Raw genomic sequence first — 17,691 nt, 5'->3', positions numbered from 1 at the left:
GCTGGGCCTTTAGGGGAAAGCTTGGATTTCTTTTCATTTTCTACAATACCAGCCAGACCCACACATAAAGACTTTTTTCCTAAAATTGCTTTTAGCTCCACTACCCAGATTCCTTTATTGCAGTGGTACTCAAAGTGTGGTTCCCAGGAATGCAGCATCAGCATCACATGGAACTTGTTAGAAGCACATTCTCTGCCCCACCTTAGTTGTACTGACTCAGAAACTTTGAGGCGGGCTCAGCAATCTGTTGTGACAAGCCCTTCAGGTGATCCTCATGCAGCTAACAACTGTTGAATCATTATAAGTTATCTATGTCTCTGGAACTCAGATATAGAAAAAGGTGGAAATGCCCATTTGGTATTAGAATGAATAATCAAAAGTGATTTTAATACCAAGAAAATTCAGCCTTGTTCTAAACATGCTTTTACATGGATGTATGTTCAGTGAATGATCTAGGATCTATATGATTGCAATACCTTCATAGGTGATAATTCCATAATTCCAGAGCCAGTTTAAAAGGACCTGTATTATTGCCTGAGTTATGAATCATAGCTGCTGGAGCTAATGGTATTTAGCAAAACAAGATAAAGATGATTCTTTTTTTCCTATGATCACTATATGTACGGGAAGAATGTTTAACTTGCACCATCATCTTCCAAAGGATCATCTCTGCTGATAATGCTGGAGTTTTTCATTTCTTTGTGCCTTACACAGCACCAATAGTATTGCAGCTATGTTAATACATGTCCAAAAGTCGCATTGGTTTACACAGTCTATAATATTTCTGAAATGCAGTCTGAGTTGCTCCTAAAACTAGAATTTCTCAGATTCTTTCCATTGTCTTCCATGAGTAATCCAATATATATGAAAGGATAAAAAAGTAAACAGTTTTGTGATAATTCACATTTTTCCAATGGAATTTTAAACAGTTTGACAGTTTGGTCTTGTTAAAAAGTGATATAAAATAAATGCTTCTTAGAAAACAATTGTCCGGTAAATATTATAATTCTGTCTCATATTCTCACAGTGGATTGTTTTCTGGGGCTTTCAGTGGAATTCTTTCAAATTAGAGCTCAATGATCTTCTTTATATTTTATCCAAGGTTTGAAATACATGAACCTGTCTCTACTTACTTGAACAATGGCCTCTATTATGGTGTCTTTTTCTTTAAATCCAAATATTATACTCAGCATTTTAGGAATTCCCTATTCCAAATACAGGCAATTAAATTGTCTATAAGTTATTCAGAGCCTTAGAAAATGAAATGAAATAGGAGTTTGTACTTTGAAATGAGTTCAAAAATGTGTACCATTTGTCAATGCTACTCTCTTTCAAATAGTCCTCATTATCTTCTGGTTCTGTTAACAGACAAAATAATCTGACACAGACTTCTCTAACAAAGATGTTTCTTTCCTAGGAGAAGTCTGGCTTTTCTCAACAATCAGGAATCAAGTTCTTGACCTTGAAGATGGGAGAGAGAACAGAATGCTTCCTGGTGCCATAGTGAACTGGATGGAATTTGAAAACAGCCCCCAGGATAAATAGGGGGACACACATAGCATTTGTATTGTTTTTGCCAACATCTAGGACTAACATGGAGCTGACAGCTAGGGACTCTACAGTAAGAGAACAGAAGTCTGGAACCTTGGAAACCCTGGAGGTAATGCCTGAAAACAGGGCTCAGATGCAAGGTTCACATCAGTGGCCTGGCCTTCCTTTGGCCTCGTGGCTCTGGGTTGATACCAGAACAAAAGTTATCAGCATCTTCTTCTGTTCAATGATTGTTCACCCCACCACTTTTGTGTTGGTCCTATAATCTAGTGTCCCAAGAGTGTGGTTCTGTTCCACCCTCTTAGAAACCTTGATAAAACAAGGAAGGAAACAAGTGTTTATGAAACCAATTTACAGGAAGAGATGAAAGAACGATGGTCTCATTTTGAGATATTTGAATATTAACCCAAATGAATCTAGTTGGTAGACTTTTAAGCAGCATGGAGAAAATGTTTGGGAGCAAGGTTTCATTCTTAAAGCAAAGAGGCTGGGGTCACAAACTCCCTTTTCTCCCTGAAGCCACTCTATCTCCCTTCACATCTTCTTCTTGGCTGGTCATAAGGGGGAGCCCATTCCTGCTACTGTATTCCCCTTCTGTCACAGTCTTGTCTGGTGCCTGAAGCCCAGACTGTTCTAACTTCATCCCTCAGTAAAAGGCTCTAATGGGAGAACAATTCTTCCTGGATGTTTTAGAGGGACTGTAAATTGCACATCTGAAAAATTCACTCCTGTACCCATACATGTTCCTTATCCTGAAGGACCTCTAATAGTTACAGTATCTTCACCTAGTTGACCAAGTGAAAAGTTTGGAGACACTTGATTCTCTAGGAGGTATTTAAGATATCACAAGGGCATGGGAGTGTTTATGGAACACAGAGAGTGGGAGGCGGAGATATTTTGAAAGACAGAGGTTAATTACTACCTGGAGTATGTAAAGGAAGACAGGAGATAGAGACTTAAGTGCAGGCTTTGTGTGGGCAGGGTTAAGTGTAAGGCTCTGAAAACCTCAGCTAGAGTGGACGCTACAGGGCTGGTGAAGGGCAGGAGGAGGGAGCAAAAGGGACACCAGTTCTAACAAGTCCTGCTTCCCTTGAGCAGGACGCTCCTCTAACCCTCCAGACTCAAGGAAAGTTCCTATTTCCTTTCCTCCTCAGGTTCTGGTGAGAGCATTTCCATGTTGAAACACCCTAACACATGGGATCATTTCAGAGACAGAACAAGGTTGTGCCAGACAGACAAGAGGCTGGGAAGCATCATGATTCCATCTCACATAGGACACGGTCCGACAAGCAACGAACATATAATCTGAACAAATTCATATCTTTATCTCTCAGGACACAGTCAAAGGTGGGACTGGGGTAGAGGAAGTACATTTTTATGCCATAGAAAAGCAGCAAAACATAAGAATCCATTCTTCCCTATCTTCACTACTTTGCATACTCACTACTCTCTAATGTTTTCTAGAACTCTCCCTCACTCTCAACTCCCAACCTCAGTTCCCATTCTCTTTTCCATATAGTTCTTCTAGCTTCTCCAGATTGCCCCCAGCTATTTACTTACTTCAAACTGCATAACAAGGTCCACTGAATGATTTATTCTGAGCCCTTTAATGAGACAGATACCTTTACAATTTCAGTTTTTCCATCTGTTAATGGGAGCAGTAACACACCTGAGAGTCCATATACAACCTGACATACAACACTTGAACTTTCCATAGTAAACACCAATATAAAAATAAATGCCAAGTGGAATTACCATTGTTGTCTCATTGCTTGTACTGTTATTAGTGATTCTCTAGGAGTGATAACTTTCAGGCAGTATGAAGTCTTCAAGAATCTTTGAGACTAATATTCAACCTGAGAATTTCCTCTTCTTCCCTAAACAGCACTTCCAGGGAAAACTTTTTTCAAGTGATTTTACTTTAGTATCAGTGGGCCTCTTTCCTTCTTATACAGCATGTGAATAAAAGATTAAACTAACCTATGATGTATTTTATCACCTTGCCTAAATAAGGGATAGAAGATAGAAAAATGTTCTAGGAAGTCTCATGGCCAAATTGAACTCAACGGTAGGCGTACATCTCAGCAATATCTCTGAAGAAAGCACCTCTTTTATGTACAGATCTTTTTGACACCTTAACATCAGAAAAACTTAGTAATTTCCAATAGTTTTTTTTCCTGCCCAATAGCTAGAAAATGTCTAAGGAGTGAGTGCCTTCCCTAAAACAACAAACTATCTCTGCCCTCAGACAAAATAAGACGACCTCAGAGATTTGAGTTTCCACAGCCTCAGCAGTTGTAGACAATAAGCAGAATAGCAGGAGACTTTTCACCAATGGTAATGATCTAGCGATAAGTGTTTCATTGCCCCATTGGAAATCTGTTTTTGGAAACTAAAATCAATGGGAAATCCTTGACTAGAGAAAACTCTGAGGTTTAGCAGCTTAGACTGCAAAGCTGGTAAAATGCTAACAAAGACAGTGGAGAAAACCAGGCAGATGGTAACTAGACATTGTGATGATCCTTTTGAAATGTATAGAAATAATATTGAATCACTGTGTTGTGCACCAGGGACTAACATAGTGTTGTAGGTCAGTTATACTTCAAAAACAAACAAATACACTCATAGAAAAAGAGATCAGATTTGTGGTTACCAGAGGCGGGGGTGGGGAGAGGGGGAATTGGATGAAGGCAGTCAGGAGGCACAAACTTCCAGATACAAGATAAGTGAGTACTGGGGATGTAACGTACAAGATAAATATAATTAACACTGATGTATGGTATATATGAAAGTTGTTAGGGAAGTGAATCCTAAGAGTTCTCATCACAAGGAACATAATATATTTTTCTTTATTTTGTATCTACATGAGATGCTGAACGCTCACTAAACTTCTTGCGGTCATCATTTCATGACGTGTGTAAGTGAAATGATTACGCTGTACATCTTAAATTTATACAGTGCTGTGTGTCAATTATATCTCAGTAAAAGAATAAGAAGACAAAGGAGGAGGAGAGGGAGGGGGAGGGGGGAGGGAAGGGGAGAGGGAAGGAGAAGGAAAAGGAGGAGGAGAAAAAGAAAACCATCCGTCAGGGAGCATATTTATCATAACTGCATTAGAAACACTAATGATTGTAAGCATAGAATATCTCTATCCCAGTTCAACAGAAATGAAAATTCTCAAACCACTTCTCAGGGGAATAGGAGTATCCTCTCCTAGACATCTCTGAGGTCGTAGTCAGAAGGTGGAGTGGCCTGGAACCTTTGCTAGAGAAAGGTCCGAAGTTGCCAGGGTGCTTGACTCAGCTCAACTTGGTGGGAAGACTCCTTAAGAACATGTTCCTGCTTTCCTCTCCATACTCCTTCTTTAAATTCCTTATCAACCGTCTCCCCTCTCCCAGATCAACTCAAAGATTTTAACAGCAAGAAAATAGCCTCTTACTGTAAAACAAAAATGTTTAGGATTTCTGCCCTATGCCACCAGAAGACTGGTTGCTAGATGATTGCATTTTTAGTGTCTAAGTGTCAGTAGGTTCGTGCTGCAGGGTGTACACTTCGCAGGCCGATGGATTAGAAATTTCTCTTCAGTGAGGTGACAGCAGGCCTACTTGAAACGTATTTCTCCTGTCAAAGTAATACTGACAATAACGTTTACGACACAGAGAGAGAGCATAATGGTAAAGAGCACGGAGGTAGATGGGTTTCTGACTCCACTGCTTACTAACTGTCTGTTTCCTAAGCAAGTTATTTAACCTCTGTATGTTTTAGGTTGCTCCACTAAAATGGAGATATTAACAAGGAAAACAAGAACAGCAAACAATTTCAATTGTTCACTAGGGGCTAAACATTATTCTAGTGTTTTGCCTTCATTAACTAAATTTAATGCCTTCAACCGCCCTTTGAGGCGGGTGCTTTTGTTATGTGACCCCTGAGTGTTCTCCACTCTCTGCCTTGAGCACCTAGACATACTGGAGACAGGTGAAGGGTGATGACTTGCTTTATAGGCATTATTTCATTTAATTTTCATAGCAATCAGAAGAGGAAGACACTCTTATTTGACTGATTTGACGCTTGGGGAAGCTGAAGCACAGAGAAGTTAAGCAGCTTACCCAGAGACAGTTAAGTAGTGGTGCTGGGAGTTACAGTCAGTCAGACGCTAACCTCCATGCTCTTAAGTATTCTGCATCATGCCAGAGGTCCCCATTTGTTAAAGGGGGATAAAAACCAACTCAAATAACATGTTTGTGAATGGGAAACATTTAAAAAGAATGGCTGAAGAGCTGTCTTCAATGCTTGCATCAAAATAAACAGAACTGATAGACACAATCAAAATCTCCGGCTTTAATTTTTTTGTTGTTGTTGGTTTTCTTTTTCCCCTTTGGTACGGGATTTTATGATGAAGTTTCCATGAGAAAAGGGATCCTGTGGTCATGTAAAATAATCAACAAAAAGAATGTAGGAAAGGATACTGGTAAGCCATATGAGGAAATAGCTAACAAGATGTTTGTCTCTATACTGACCTGAAAGCCCCCAAACTTACTATTTCACAATCGCAAGATGGCAATAAGCTGCCCCTAGAGGGCGCCAAAGTGATCATCACACCTTTTTTTTTTTAAATCTCTATTTCTGAAGATCCGGATCTGGCATGGATCCCCTGCATCTGTGAGGGTTTCTGGATGGTCCTTAAAAAGCTCCTCAGGGCCTTCCTCTGGTTTGGGGTGTGGGCCAGGGTCACCCAGAAAGCTTAAATGCAGCCGCTGGGTGATAAAAGCCCTGCGGTAAATTGACTTCCCCTAACCGCAGGGCGGCGGAGAGCATCTAATGCAACCACAAAGTGGTTTCCTGGCACAGAACTTTCCCAACCTTTGGAACAAGATACCAGGGGATGTTGTTTAGTCTCCATCTTGGAAATCTTTCTTTTGGCCAGAGAAAAATTCTGATATCCATCAGTCTGAAATCAGCTGGACACAACCTGAAGTGGAGGTGGGAGACAAAATGCTGTCTGCGGGGTCTCCCAACCCCAGAACCTATGATCTTAAAGGAGATGCTTACCTAGTTAATCCTGAAACAGGCGTGCACACAAATGCTGGCGGGATTGACAAACTATGTAGGATATCAGAGCTCTTTGTAATATGACAGACTGGTTTTTCTAAAAACGTTAATAGAAATTCAGTTTTAACACAGAATTCTCGGTCCCCAGTGAACCCCCAGAGCCTTCAGGTATGCTTGCAACACCTAGCTTCTTGCTGTCAGCTTGACATGCATTCCTTCTAACAGATGCCCTCTCTCAAGGTCACTGTGTAGAGCTTAAACAGAAACACAGGCCTGTTGCCATCAGGCGGTCCCTTCGGGAACCATGTTCTGAAGAGATTGAGATTGACAGTGTTAAGACCTTGAGTTTTTTCTTTAAAATATTGCCACTGCTTATTCTTCAGCACTGCCTTTGAGCTAGAAATTGATGTACTTAATGGCTGGTATTGGCTGATGAGACTAAATTACATGAAAGAATGGCTTTCATCGTATTGCTCAATTTAGGGATTTCTTTCATTTCAAAGGCAAAGTTAATTACCTCTAGAAAATGTTAAGCAATTATCCACTAGCAATAGCAGTGAAGATGCTCCTGGAGCAGCCAATTCAAGGGGGAGGGGATTTGGGGGAAAGGTAAGAGACTTTTGATTTGAATGAATGCTGAAAAAATGAAAACTATATTAAGCTTTTAAAGTCTTTAATGGGGAGAGTCGAGGCTGTTGCTTTAGCCCTTCAGCGGCCTTGGCCGTCTGTTCACTCCATTTTTTTCTGAGAAATTGTAGGAAAGGCCTACTTGAGGCACATTCCATATGATTTGTGCCATGCCCTCCTCCTCTGACTGCTTATAACCTAGAGTGGATGTGGCTCAAGTCTCTGGCAATCAGTGGGAGGTCACATAGGTGGGAGCTCTGCATTCATGGTGAAGAAGCGCATAGCCTGGAGCTTTCAAATCGCATTCAGGGATTTCCTACCTTGCTCTGTAGTAAAATGCTCACAGTTTTTGTGTCATGCTCTTGGAGTTTGAGGCCGAGTGGTGTCGTTCAAAAACCTGGGCCCTGACCCAGCACAACACACACACACAAACACAGACACACACATACAGAGCTAATGTATCTCTCCTTCTCATGCCCAATTACAAGTCCCTGAAGATTGATAAAGCTTTCAAATGGAATTCTCTGCAATTTGCTCACGTCAAGATCCTATGGCAGGGCTTCCCGGGTGGCGCAGTGGTTGCGAATCTGTCTGCTAATGCAGGGGACATGGGTTCGAGCCCTGGGCTGGGAAGATCCCACATGCCGCGGAGCAAATAGGCCCGTGAGCCACAATTACGGAGCCTGCGCGTCTGGAGCCTGTGCTCCACAACAAGAGAGGCCACGATAGTGAGAGGCCCGCGCACCACGATGAAGAGTGGCCCCCGCTCGCCACAACTAGAGAAAGCCCTCGCACAGAAATGAAGACCCAACACAGCCAAAGCTAAATAAATAATTAATTAATTAATTAAAAAAAAAAGATCCTATGGCAGGTGGATACAGAGAGCTGAACAATCAACACCTCCTGTTCTTCCTTTGATTCCTTCAGTACAAGGAGTAAGGCTGTACTTCACGTGGTAGAGCTTGTTCATTCGTGGTCAACTTCCCTCCCCGCCATGAACACACAGTTCTCATGCAGCCCCAGTGTTCCTTAGCATCTTAGAAGAAAGCTGATCAGCAGATACCTGGAGATGCTTTGGGGAGTGGGCCCAGTCTGGTGCATAAGGGGGAGGGGGGCATTGAGATGCTTCTGTAGCCAATAGAGCTGGACAGGTGACACATGTACACCACCTGGCCTGATGCCTCGCTGCAGGTGATAACCCTTCTAAAAGCCACACTGGCTGGAGGCTGACCACTGTTCAAATAAAACCCTGTAACCACATAAATGCATTTCTGCTCTTTTCTCTCCAGAAAAAAGCAATTCCCTGATTTCATGGACTAATCCTAAAATGATCTTAGAATCTCCAAATTAGAGCTCTTTCAAATTGCAGTATTAATCTTGCATGTGCTTAGGCCTAAACAAGACAGAGTTTGATCTTTACATTGAAGTTCAGAGTTTCGAGGATTCTGCAAAGGAGAGAATCATCGTTTTGCTGTCATGAGCACTGAGATGTCTGGATTCTCATTTCTGATAGGTAATAGGCACTGTCACAATGTAGGGCCTATTTTGGACAGTTTAGGACCTACTGTTGAGGCCTATTTGAACAGTGAAAGTAAAGAAAAATAAGAATACATCATGCAAGAGGTCTGCCAGCTAATTCAAAAGGAAATATAAAACTTTTTTAGACAGAAAGTGAAATTAGTTAAGTTCACTTTACAGAAACCATGCAATCTAAACAGACTTGTTTTCCTTCTTTTCCTTTTGCAAAGTTCCCAGGGTATTTTGTCACTTAACTGGGCAAAGTTCAGTTTCTAACCATTGCCTTTTTCACAAGCCATGTTCTAGCTTTTTCACAACTTTGGGCCTACCTATCCCTGTTTATTCCCAGTTGTGAAATATCACTGAAATGTTAACTACTAGAGCTGGAAAGAAACGTCAGAAACTTTGTCTCATCCTTTCATTTTATGGACAAGGAAACAGAGACTTAGACAAGGGAAGGAACTTTCCTAAGTCACATAGCTAGTTAATGGCAACACTGGCATTAAAAGCCAGCCTTCCTGACTTCCAATCCAACAAAGGTGGTCTCCAAATGTCACCTATGACATGAGGTTTTCTCTGAGATGTGACCAGCCACTGCAGGCCTCCAGGCTGAAAGCACCAAATGCAGCCACAAAGGAAAGGAACGGGCAGGACCAGAGGAAGGTTTTAGATCTCCGAGGCTACCCTTCTTTGCTTTCTCTCAATATTGGCTCTCTGGGACAAAGCCCTGTTATTCTGACTCAAGAAATCACCGGGCACTTCAGATATTGGGTTAAGAGTGTTCTTTCTTTCTTTCTTTTTTTAATTGAAGTATAGTTGATTTACAATGTTGTGTTAATTATTGCTGCACAGCAAAGTGATTCAGTTATACATATATATATATATATATATATATATATATATATATATATATATATATATATATATACATTATTTTTTATATTCTTTTCCATTATGGTTTATCATAGGATATGAATATAGTCCTCTGTGCTATACAGTAGGACCTGGTTGTTTATCCATTCTATATGTAAAAGCTTACATCTGTTAACCCCAACCTCCCACTCCAGCCCTCTCCCAACCCCGTCCCCCTTGGCAACCACCAGTCTGTTCTCTATGTCCGTTATTCTGTTTCTGTTTCATGGATACGTTCATTTGTGTCATATTTTAGATTCCACATATAAGTGATGTCATATTGTATTTGTCTTTCTCTTTCTGACTTATTTCACTTAGTATGATAATCTCTTGTTGCAGAGTTAGGAGTGTTCTTATGTTCTCATAAGGATGGCATCTCATAAGATTCCATGGGAGTTACTACGTTTAAATCTAATGTAAGTAGATACTAAGCCTAAAGTTAAATCTTTAAAGTCAAATTTCTTTAAGCATTGCAATATAGACTTAGCCCATGCTTATATACTAGAGCAACTTTGATGACTATATGGTACCCATCCATTTATTCATTTCCTCGATGACTGATTCAACAAATATTATTGAGCACCTAGTGCATGTCAGGCAATACAGTGGTGATAGGGACAGGCATAGCCCGGTTTCCTCAGAACTTATAATTTAGTGGGTATGACAGTTATTGAACAAGTATTTACGGTAAATTATGGGGGACACACCACAGAGCTGCATCAAGTCCCTAGATTGATATTCCAGCTCATGGTTCTTGAGGAGGGTAGTTTGGAAAGTGGTGGGGACATTTTAGGTTGTTACAATGCTTGAGGGAAGCTATTGGCCTCTAGGAATCAGGACGCAAGGTCACTGGATGTCTCGCACTGCGCCACCCAGCCCCGCAATACAGGGAATTGCCCCACATCCTCTGTGATCTTTGAGTCCTTGCTGGACATTCACAAAGTTGAAAAATCTGTTTGTAATTGCTTGGGCCTAGACTCTAACTCCATCTTCTAGATCTACATGAAGTATGTTTTGCTCAACTTGAACGTATATTGAATCTTCAAGGAATGCACCTAATGTGGAAGGCTACATTTTGTTTTGTTCAGAACTTACGAGCGCTGTCCGCAATTTCATGAAAGCAGACCCCCTAGTGGTGATGTTGCCAATAAGGCACGCCTCGATCAGGTCACACTTCAAGTTACCTCCGTCATGAAGGTGGAGTGCAGAGGTATATTGGAACATATTTTTAATTGTAAATTACTTTCTTTTTATTATTCCATGATGTTAGGACAGTATACTGACCTTTTGGATCCATGAATAACCGTAGGTCATTTTATTTGTGAATTTCATTTCTGGTTGGTTTGTGAAGGAGAGTGAACAAGATCTTAAGGACCAGAGAGCTGTGCTGTCCCTCCTCTCTGGTGTCTAAGGGTTCCTTTGATGCTGTCTCTCAACTGACAATTTTTGTGCCCCTGCCCATCAAGTGGTTAATTCTTTAGGGAGGGTAGAGGTGCTTCCAGATCCTCTCTCTTCATGTGTCAATGACTCTGACTCGAGAAGATGACAGATTGAGGAGAAGAGACTTGAAGAGGTGTGGGCAGTGTGACTGCCCGCCTCTGTGTAATTTTCAGGCTGCAAAAATCTGAAAGCATGTATCAGTCTAGATTTTGGTTTACTGGAACACTGCACTTGGAGATTTTTGTAACTACTGTATATGCGGTGGGGTTAGAACCACAAGAAAGAGTCCAAGATGCCAGATGGTGGCGGTGAATGTAGGGACACCCAGGAGGGCAGGCGGGGGAGTCCACAAGCCTTTTCTCCAGCTCTACCTGCAACTCCATTTTTCTGGCTGAGACAGTGCAGGAGAGAGTCTGCATCAATAACGGGAGCAGGTAGTGGACTGTGGACATAACAAGGGTGCTTAGAGGACCTCAGTGTCCTTCAGAAGTCCCCCTGGGAATTCAGCATCCTTTTCTGATGACCTCTTATTTCCTAACCTTCTGTGGAACAAAGGTGTAGCAGAGCAGGGTGTAGCTGTCAGAGATGGAGATAGAGAGCAAGACTTTGCTGACCTAACTTTATTCTTGCTGTTGTGCAAACTCAGCCATTTGATAGGTGACAGCTGGTGACAGCTGGACAAGCAAGAGTAGAGCAGGATCCAGGGAAAGTGGATATTAATGAAAGCACGCGGCCCTGGGAGATGCCTTCCCTGGAGTCCTCAACTGCACTTTGGGACAGGGCAGACTTGGACCCTGAGAAATAACCTCCTGATGTCTGTAGTAGCGGACAGTGATCAAGCCACCATTTGCTTTCTTAAAGGAAGTCTGAAGAATTAAACTTGCCTTAGAAGAGTTTTTTTCTTTAACCTTTTTTTTTTTAAAAACTTTGCAACCTTGACTCTCTGGAACCTGGCCCTTCTGGTCACAGAGCTGAAGTTTGTGATTAGAGCATCCTTAAAATAATGTTATGGGACTCCTATCTCTGCTGTAAAAGGAAATCTACAGCATGACAATGTGCCGCACCGTTGGGATTTTTGACTTTTGGGATGTCAGCTCTTCTGGTAGCTGGGATGAGATAACCACGTTGTTTTTCCAAGGCCTCCAAATTGTCTCAAATGGCAACTAATTTGAGTTGAAATGGACCCCGTCCAAATTTGACCCAGAGGCTGAGAAGAGCGAGGCTCCGTATCTCATTACAAGAACCATCCGGAGTCTCCATAATACTGTATATTAAATCCTTATAATAAGCTGCTTTGTGAGTCTTGGTGCCGGTTCAGTATTTTCCTTGCAGTGATTACCCGATGGTCTGCTGGCCAGCTGAAGCTGGAGTCCTCTTTCCCTTGATACATTTCCATAACATCTCTCATCAGCCCAGTGAAACTTGTTGTTAAGGGCAGAGCTAATCTATTGCAGCCTGCCTTGCTGCATCATGCCAAGAAACTTGGTGTGTTTCTTTCAGCTATTTCCGTGAGGACAGTGCACTTCTTTGGGAGAGTTTTAGCTCCATCGAGTTAGTGAACGATCCAGCTGCAAAGAGAGCTCTTAAAAACAACCTCCCCAGCCCACTCTAAACATGGGGGCAGCTTGCCTAGAAGGACACCAAAATGGATATTTCACATATTGGGCTTTAATATATGTGTGCGTACAGATATCTAAATATCTGCGTGTTGTTCCAAAAGGAATCTGTAGGAACTTTCTAAAAAAGTCCTGGGATTTACATATCCTTGAGCGACACTGTTTCCTAATTCTAATTCCAAGTCCACTGCCCACCACTCGGGCTACTTGTTTGTAGCTGGTAACTTGTTGGGCACTGGCAACAGAGAGGAGTGATGTGGTTCCAGGCTAGTAGGGTAGAGAAACAAACAAATAAGTTAGACTTTTGTGGGAGAAACCGTAGAAGAGCCAAGATAACTCAACAGTACCAACCGATTTGAAGAGAGCCCAGCTGAGTGTGCTTTGAACACGAGGGCCGGGGAAGTAAACACATGTGTCAGCAGCTGGGCAGCCGGAGTGTCCCGGACTGTGCAGTGAAGCCATCTCGCCCGGCAGGAATGCCGTGGACTGTGGGAGGACACCTTGGACTACACCCTTCCCTTGTTTTTTCCCCAGCAGCTCATTTATGAGACTTTCACCATTGTGATTTGTCCTGGCCTCTATTGTGATTCCCAGCACCGGCGGCTTTTGACCCTATCTCCTCTCTTGGACCCTGTCTCAGGAACAGTGCTGTTCCCCTGGCTCAGCATCCTCTCTACCCATCATCGAGGCCTCCACCCCAGGCTGCCCTCCACCTGATCCCTTGTTTCGAGGTGCCAGGCCAGCTCCAGCCACACCCTGGCTCAGTTCTCTGCAGGGCCAAGGGGTTTGATTTGGTTTGGTTTCTTCCTCGGATCCCACTCTCACCCTCTTCCTGCCATTTTGAAAGAAAATCCAGGACTCTAAGCCTCAATAAAACAAACAAACTGACAAATATATTAAAGAGTCAAAGTCTGGATCAAAAAAATCAAAACAAATCAAAACTAAACCCTAGCAAATTTTTCTTTTGTTATAGGACAAAAAAAAACAACCGATATTTTATTGGAGTATAGTTGATTTACAATGTTGTGTTAATTCCAGGTGTACAGCAAAGTGAATCACTTATACATATACATATACCCACGTTTTTAGATTCTTTTTTTTAAAATTTATTTTACTTATTTATTTTTGGCTGTGTTGGGTCTTCGTTGCTGTGCACAGGCTTTCTCTAGTTGCGGCGAGCACGGGCTACTGTTCAGTGGGGTGTACAGGCTTCTCATTGCGGTGGCTTCTCTTGTTGCGGAGCACGGGCTCTAGGCGCGCGGGCTTCAGTAATTGTGGCTTGTGGGCTCAGTAGTTGTGGCACGCGGGCTCAGTAGTTGTGGCTTGCAGGCTCTAGAGTGCAGCCTCAGTAGTTGTGGCGCACGGGCTTAGTTGCTCCACGGCATGTGCGATCTTCCCGGACCAGTGCTCAAACCCGTGTCCCCTGCATTAGCAGGTGGATTCTTAACCACCGTACCACCAGGGAAGCCCCTTTTTTAGATTCTTTTCCCATATGGGTCATTACAGAGTATTCAGCAGAGTTCCCTGTGCTATACAGTAGGTCCTTATTAGTTATCTATTTTATATAGAGTAGTGTGTATATGTCAATCCTAATCTCCCAATTCCTCCCCCCTCCCTTATCCCCTGGTAACCATAAGTTTGTTTTCTACATCTGTAACTCTATTTCTGTTTTGTAGATAAGTTCATTTGTACTCTTTTTTTAGATTCCACATATAAGCAATATCATATGATGTTTGTCTTTCTGTGTCTGAGTTACTTCACAGTATGACAGTCTCTAGGTTCATCCATGTTGCTGCAAATGGCATTATTTCATTCTTTTTTATGGCTGAGTAATATTCCATTGTATATATGTACCACATCTTCTTTATCCATTCATCTGTTGATGGACATTTAGGTTGCTTCCATGTCCTGGCTATTGTAAATAGTGCTGCTATGAACATTGGGGTGCATGTATATTTTCGAATTATGGTTTTCTCCAGATATATGCCCAGGAATGGGGTTGCTGGATCATATTTTACAGCCACTATGGAGAAAAGTATGGAGGCTCCTTGAAAAACTAAAAATAAGACCTGTGCGTTTTATTCCTAGCCCCCAAAATGTTAAGAGATAATCAGTTTAGCTGATACATGAGAAGTATAAGGTCAAAGAGAGGCTGCAGAGGGCATCCCAGCCATCATCCTTGTACCTAGAAGAAGCCTCCGTTCACCAAATGATGTGTGCCTTACACTTTTAGGACACTTTATACCAGCATCGTCAATAGCATTATGATGTTAGCCACATGTATAATTTTATTTTCTAATAGCCACATTTAAAAAAAAGCAAAAAGAAAAAAATGAAATTATTTTAAAATGAATATATTTTAATCCAACATATCTAAAACATTCTCATTGCAAAATACTACATGAGAATTAGCAAGATAACTTAGTTCTAGGGATCTGCTGCATGACATAGGGCCTACAGTCAACAGTACTGTATCATGCACTTAAAACTTTAAGACAGTAGGACTCATGGTAAGTGTTCTTACCACACACACAAAAGTGCAAACAAAAGGAAACTTCTGGAGGTGATGGCTATGTCTGTTACTCTGATTATGGTGATGGTTTTCTGGGTGTATGCATGTGTATGCATGTATCCAAACTCATCAAATTGTGTACATTAACTATGTACAGCTTTATGTATGTTATTTACACCTCAACAAAGCTGTTAAACATTATTAATGAGACATAATATCTTACTAGGTCTTAGAAATATCCATTTAGATGAGGAATTTTCAACAAAGTATAATATAGTCCTACCAAAACAAAGTTGTTTTTCATGGAAAAATATCCATTACATTGCTTAAGCTTATGTATTTAAATGAATTAAAATAAACTAATAAAAATTCTCAGTTACATTAGCCACATTTCTAGTCCCTGATAGCCACATGTGGCTAGTAGCTGACCTGTATGACAGCACAGCTTTATAAACAAAGTGCTCACTCATTAGCTGCACTTAACATCAGCTCAACAAAATACAGAAACTATTTTTGCCCAGTGACCAATGATGGTCACTGAATAGGAGGGAGGGAAGCAGGTCCCACTGCCACGTTCTTGGTCTCTCAAGTCTCCACAAATGCCATCAATCTGCAAATTGTTTCCTGTAATTTTAAACTTTTCTTCTTAAGTTTAACTTTCTTCAAAGAAAAAAAAGCAACTCAAATACAACACAGATGACACTGACTAGTAAAATATAATTTCTTTTTCTCCATTAACTTGCCATCTTGGCAGCCCTATTAATTTGCTGATGGGTGTGCAGAGTGCACAGGGCACCAGGATCCATAAACCTTTCTCGGAGTTTTAGTTCATGCCTTTGGTTTTTCTTTTCAGAACGAATTAGCTTTTGCCATAAGATTTCATCCACTTTCAGACTTCAACTACTCTCTGTTCATCACATAACAGAAAAAAAAAGCAACTCAGATACAACACAGATGACATTGACTAGTAAAATATAATTTCTTTTTGTCCATTAACTTGCCATCTTGCCATGACTGCTATTCTCTGTTCCTTAATGCTTGGAATCCTGACAGGAACTTCACGTTTCCCATTTCCCAAACTAACTGCTTTACTTTCCCCTCTACAGCCTCCATGCCTAGCCTTCTCTTGAAGTCTCCAACCCTTTCAAACACAGGCATTTTCATCACAGTCTTTATTGGATGACCCCAAAGCATAGCGTTTAACAAGGACTAAGATGCAGGTGGCTTATCTGAGGGGTCATCCCAGAAGTAGGAGTGTGGATTTAGAAAAAGCCAGGAAAGGAGGAGAGGCCAAGGAAGAGTGTGCTATTGATCTGGTTACTACCAATGGCAGCTGAGGTTCAGTCCCGCTGGGGACCCTCAGCAACTGCGTAGAATGTGTCTCAGATTTGTCCCTTCAGCGGACAAGGGGCTGGGACATTTATCCACCTACTCACTTTCCTTCTTGGTTGATGCTACCCCACCAACCTCCAAGGTCATAAAATTTCCCCCATTTCTGGGCTATTTCTGTGCTAGGAATTTCCAAAGCCATGAGGCAGAAAAGCAGGGGCATTTAGCATGTACTTGAAGAAGTATGCTGACAGCACGCACAGGAAGAGTTCACCACAGCTACAGCCCAAGTCACAGCTGGGCTGCGGGCGTGTGGAATAGGCACACCCCACTCATCACCCAATTGTCCAAGTCATAAAGCCTCCTAAACAGAGCTGTCCTTAATTTTCCCTTGGTTTCCACCCTCTTCTCTCCTTTTCCTATTAGAGCCAAATCTGGATTGAGCCCACCTGCTGAATTTGTTCTCAAATTTATTACTTCCACTCTATATAGGTTACCCTATCTGATTGCAACCCTTCATCCTCTCTGGTCTCCAATCACTTCCTCCTCCATCTTTTGTGTTCACCCCTTCACCAAAGCTGTTTTTCTCAAGTATGAATCAGTTATTTGAGCTTTCTCATTGCTGATATCAATGATGACAAATCAAAATGCCAACTCTTTTTAATGGAAACCTTTCCCTGGGAGTGTCATGTTGAAAAGGTTTTTAAGGCCCCACCTAGGCTCAGTGGGAGAAAGTAGATGACTAATTTCGTACTGCCAGGGATGAGGAAGGGAGGTGAGCCAACGTGCTAAGTACCATTACAGGAAACATCTAGCCTTTTAATGTAGCATAGGAGGAGGGTCAACACCTGACTCCAGCCCACTGCCCTCACCTCTCCCATCTTTCCTGCCATGCTTCTCCTCATGTCCTTCCCTCGAGTCATGTGGAGCTTTGTGGCATTTTCTGAATTGGCCCTGCTCTTTGAGACACCCATGACTTTGCATTTACCTCTTCCTACAATGCCCGGCCTGGCTCTCGTTCCATCATCCCTCAAGGGCCAAATCAAAATCCACCCCAGTGGAAGACGTCTGTGACTCTCCAAGAAAAACAACTCTCCTTACCGCATTTCCTGTGATCACCTACTGCTTTTTGTTTAA

At 41.9% G+C, this 17,691-nt stretch overlaps 1 protein-coding gene across 1 annotated transcript in view; it reads left to right on the top strand.

The window, feature by feature from the left end:
* CCDC91 (coiled-coil domain containing 91) overlaps window positions 1–15,916 on the top strand; it is a gene marked incomplete at its 5' end in the record, with an annotated part of 407,914 nt that extends 391,998 nt beyond the window's left edge. The window contains one exon of the mRNA XM_082419790.1: window positions 1,418–15,916. Within this exon, the coding sequence (XP_082275916.1) occupies window positions 1,418–1,504 (87 nt within the window). The 3' untranslated portion in view covers window positions 1,505–15,916. The remainder of the gene's footprint in view (window positions 1–1,417) is intronic.
* Between the last annotated feature and the right edge of the window lie 1,775 nt (window positions 15,917–17,691).

Source organism: Balaenoptera physalus, assembly GCF_965194825.1.
Source record: "Balaenoptera physalus genome assembly, chromosome: 13".
In the NCBI taxonomy this organism is placed as follows: domain Eukaryota; kingdom Metazoa; phylum Chordata; class Mammalia; order Artiodactyla; family Balaenopteridae; genus Balaenoptera; species Balaenoptera physalus.
The sequence above is the reverse complement of the archived record's forward strand: the minus strand, read 5'-3'. Positions and strand labels throughout refer to the sequence as shown.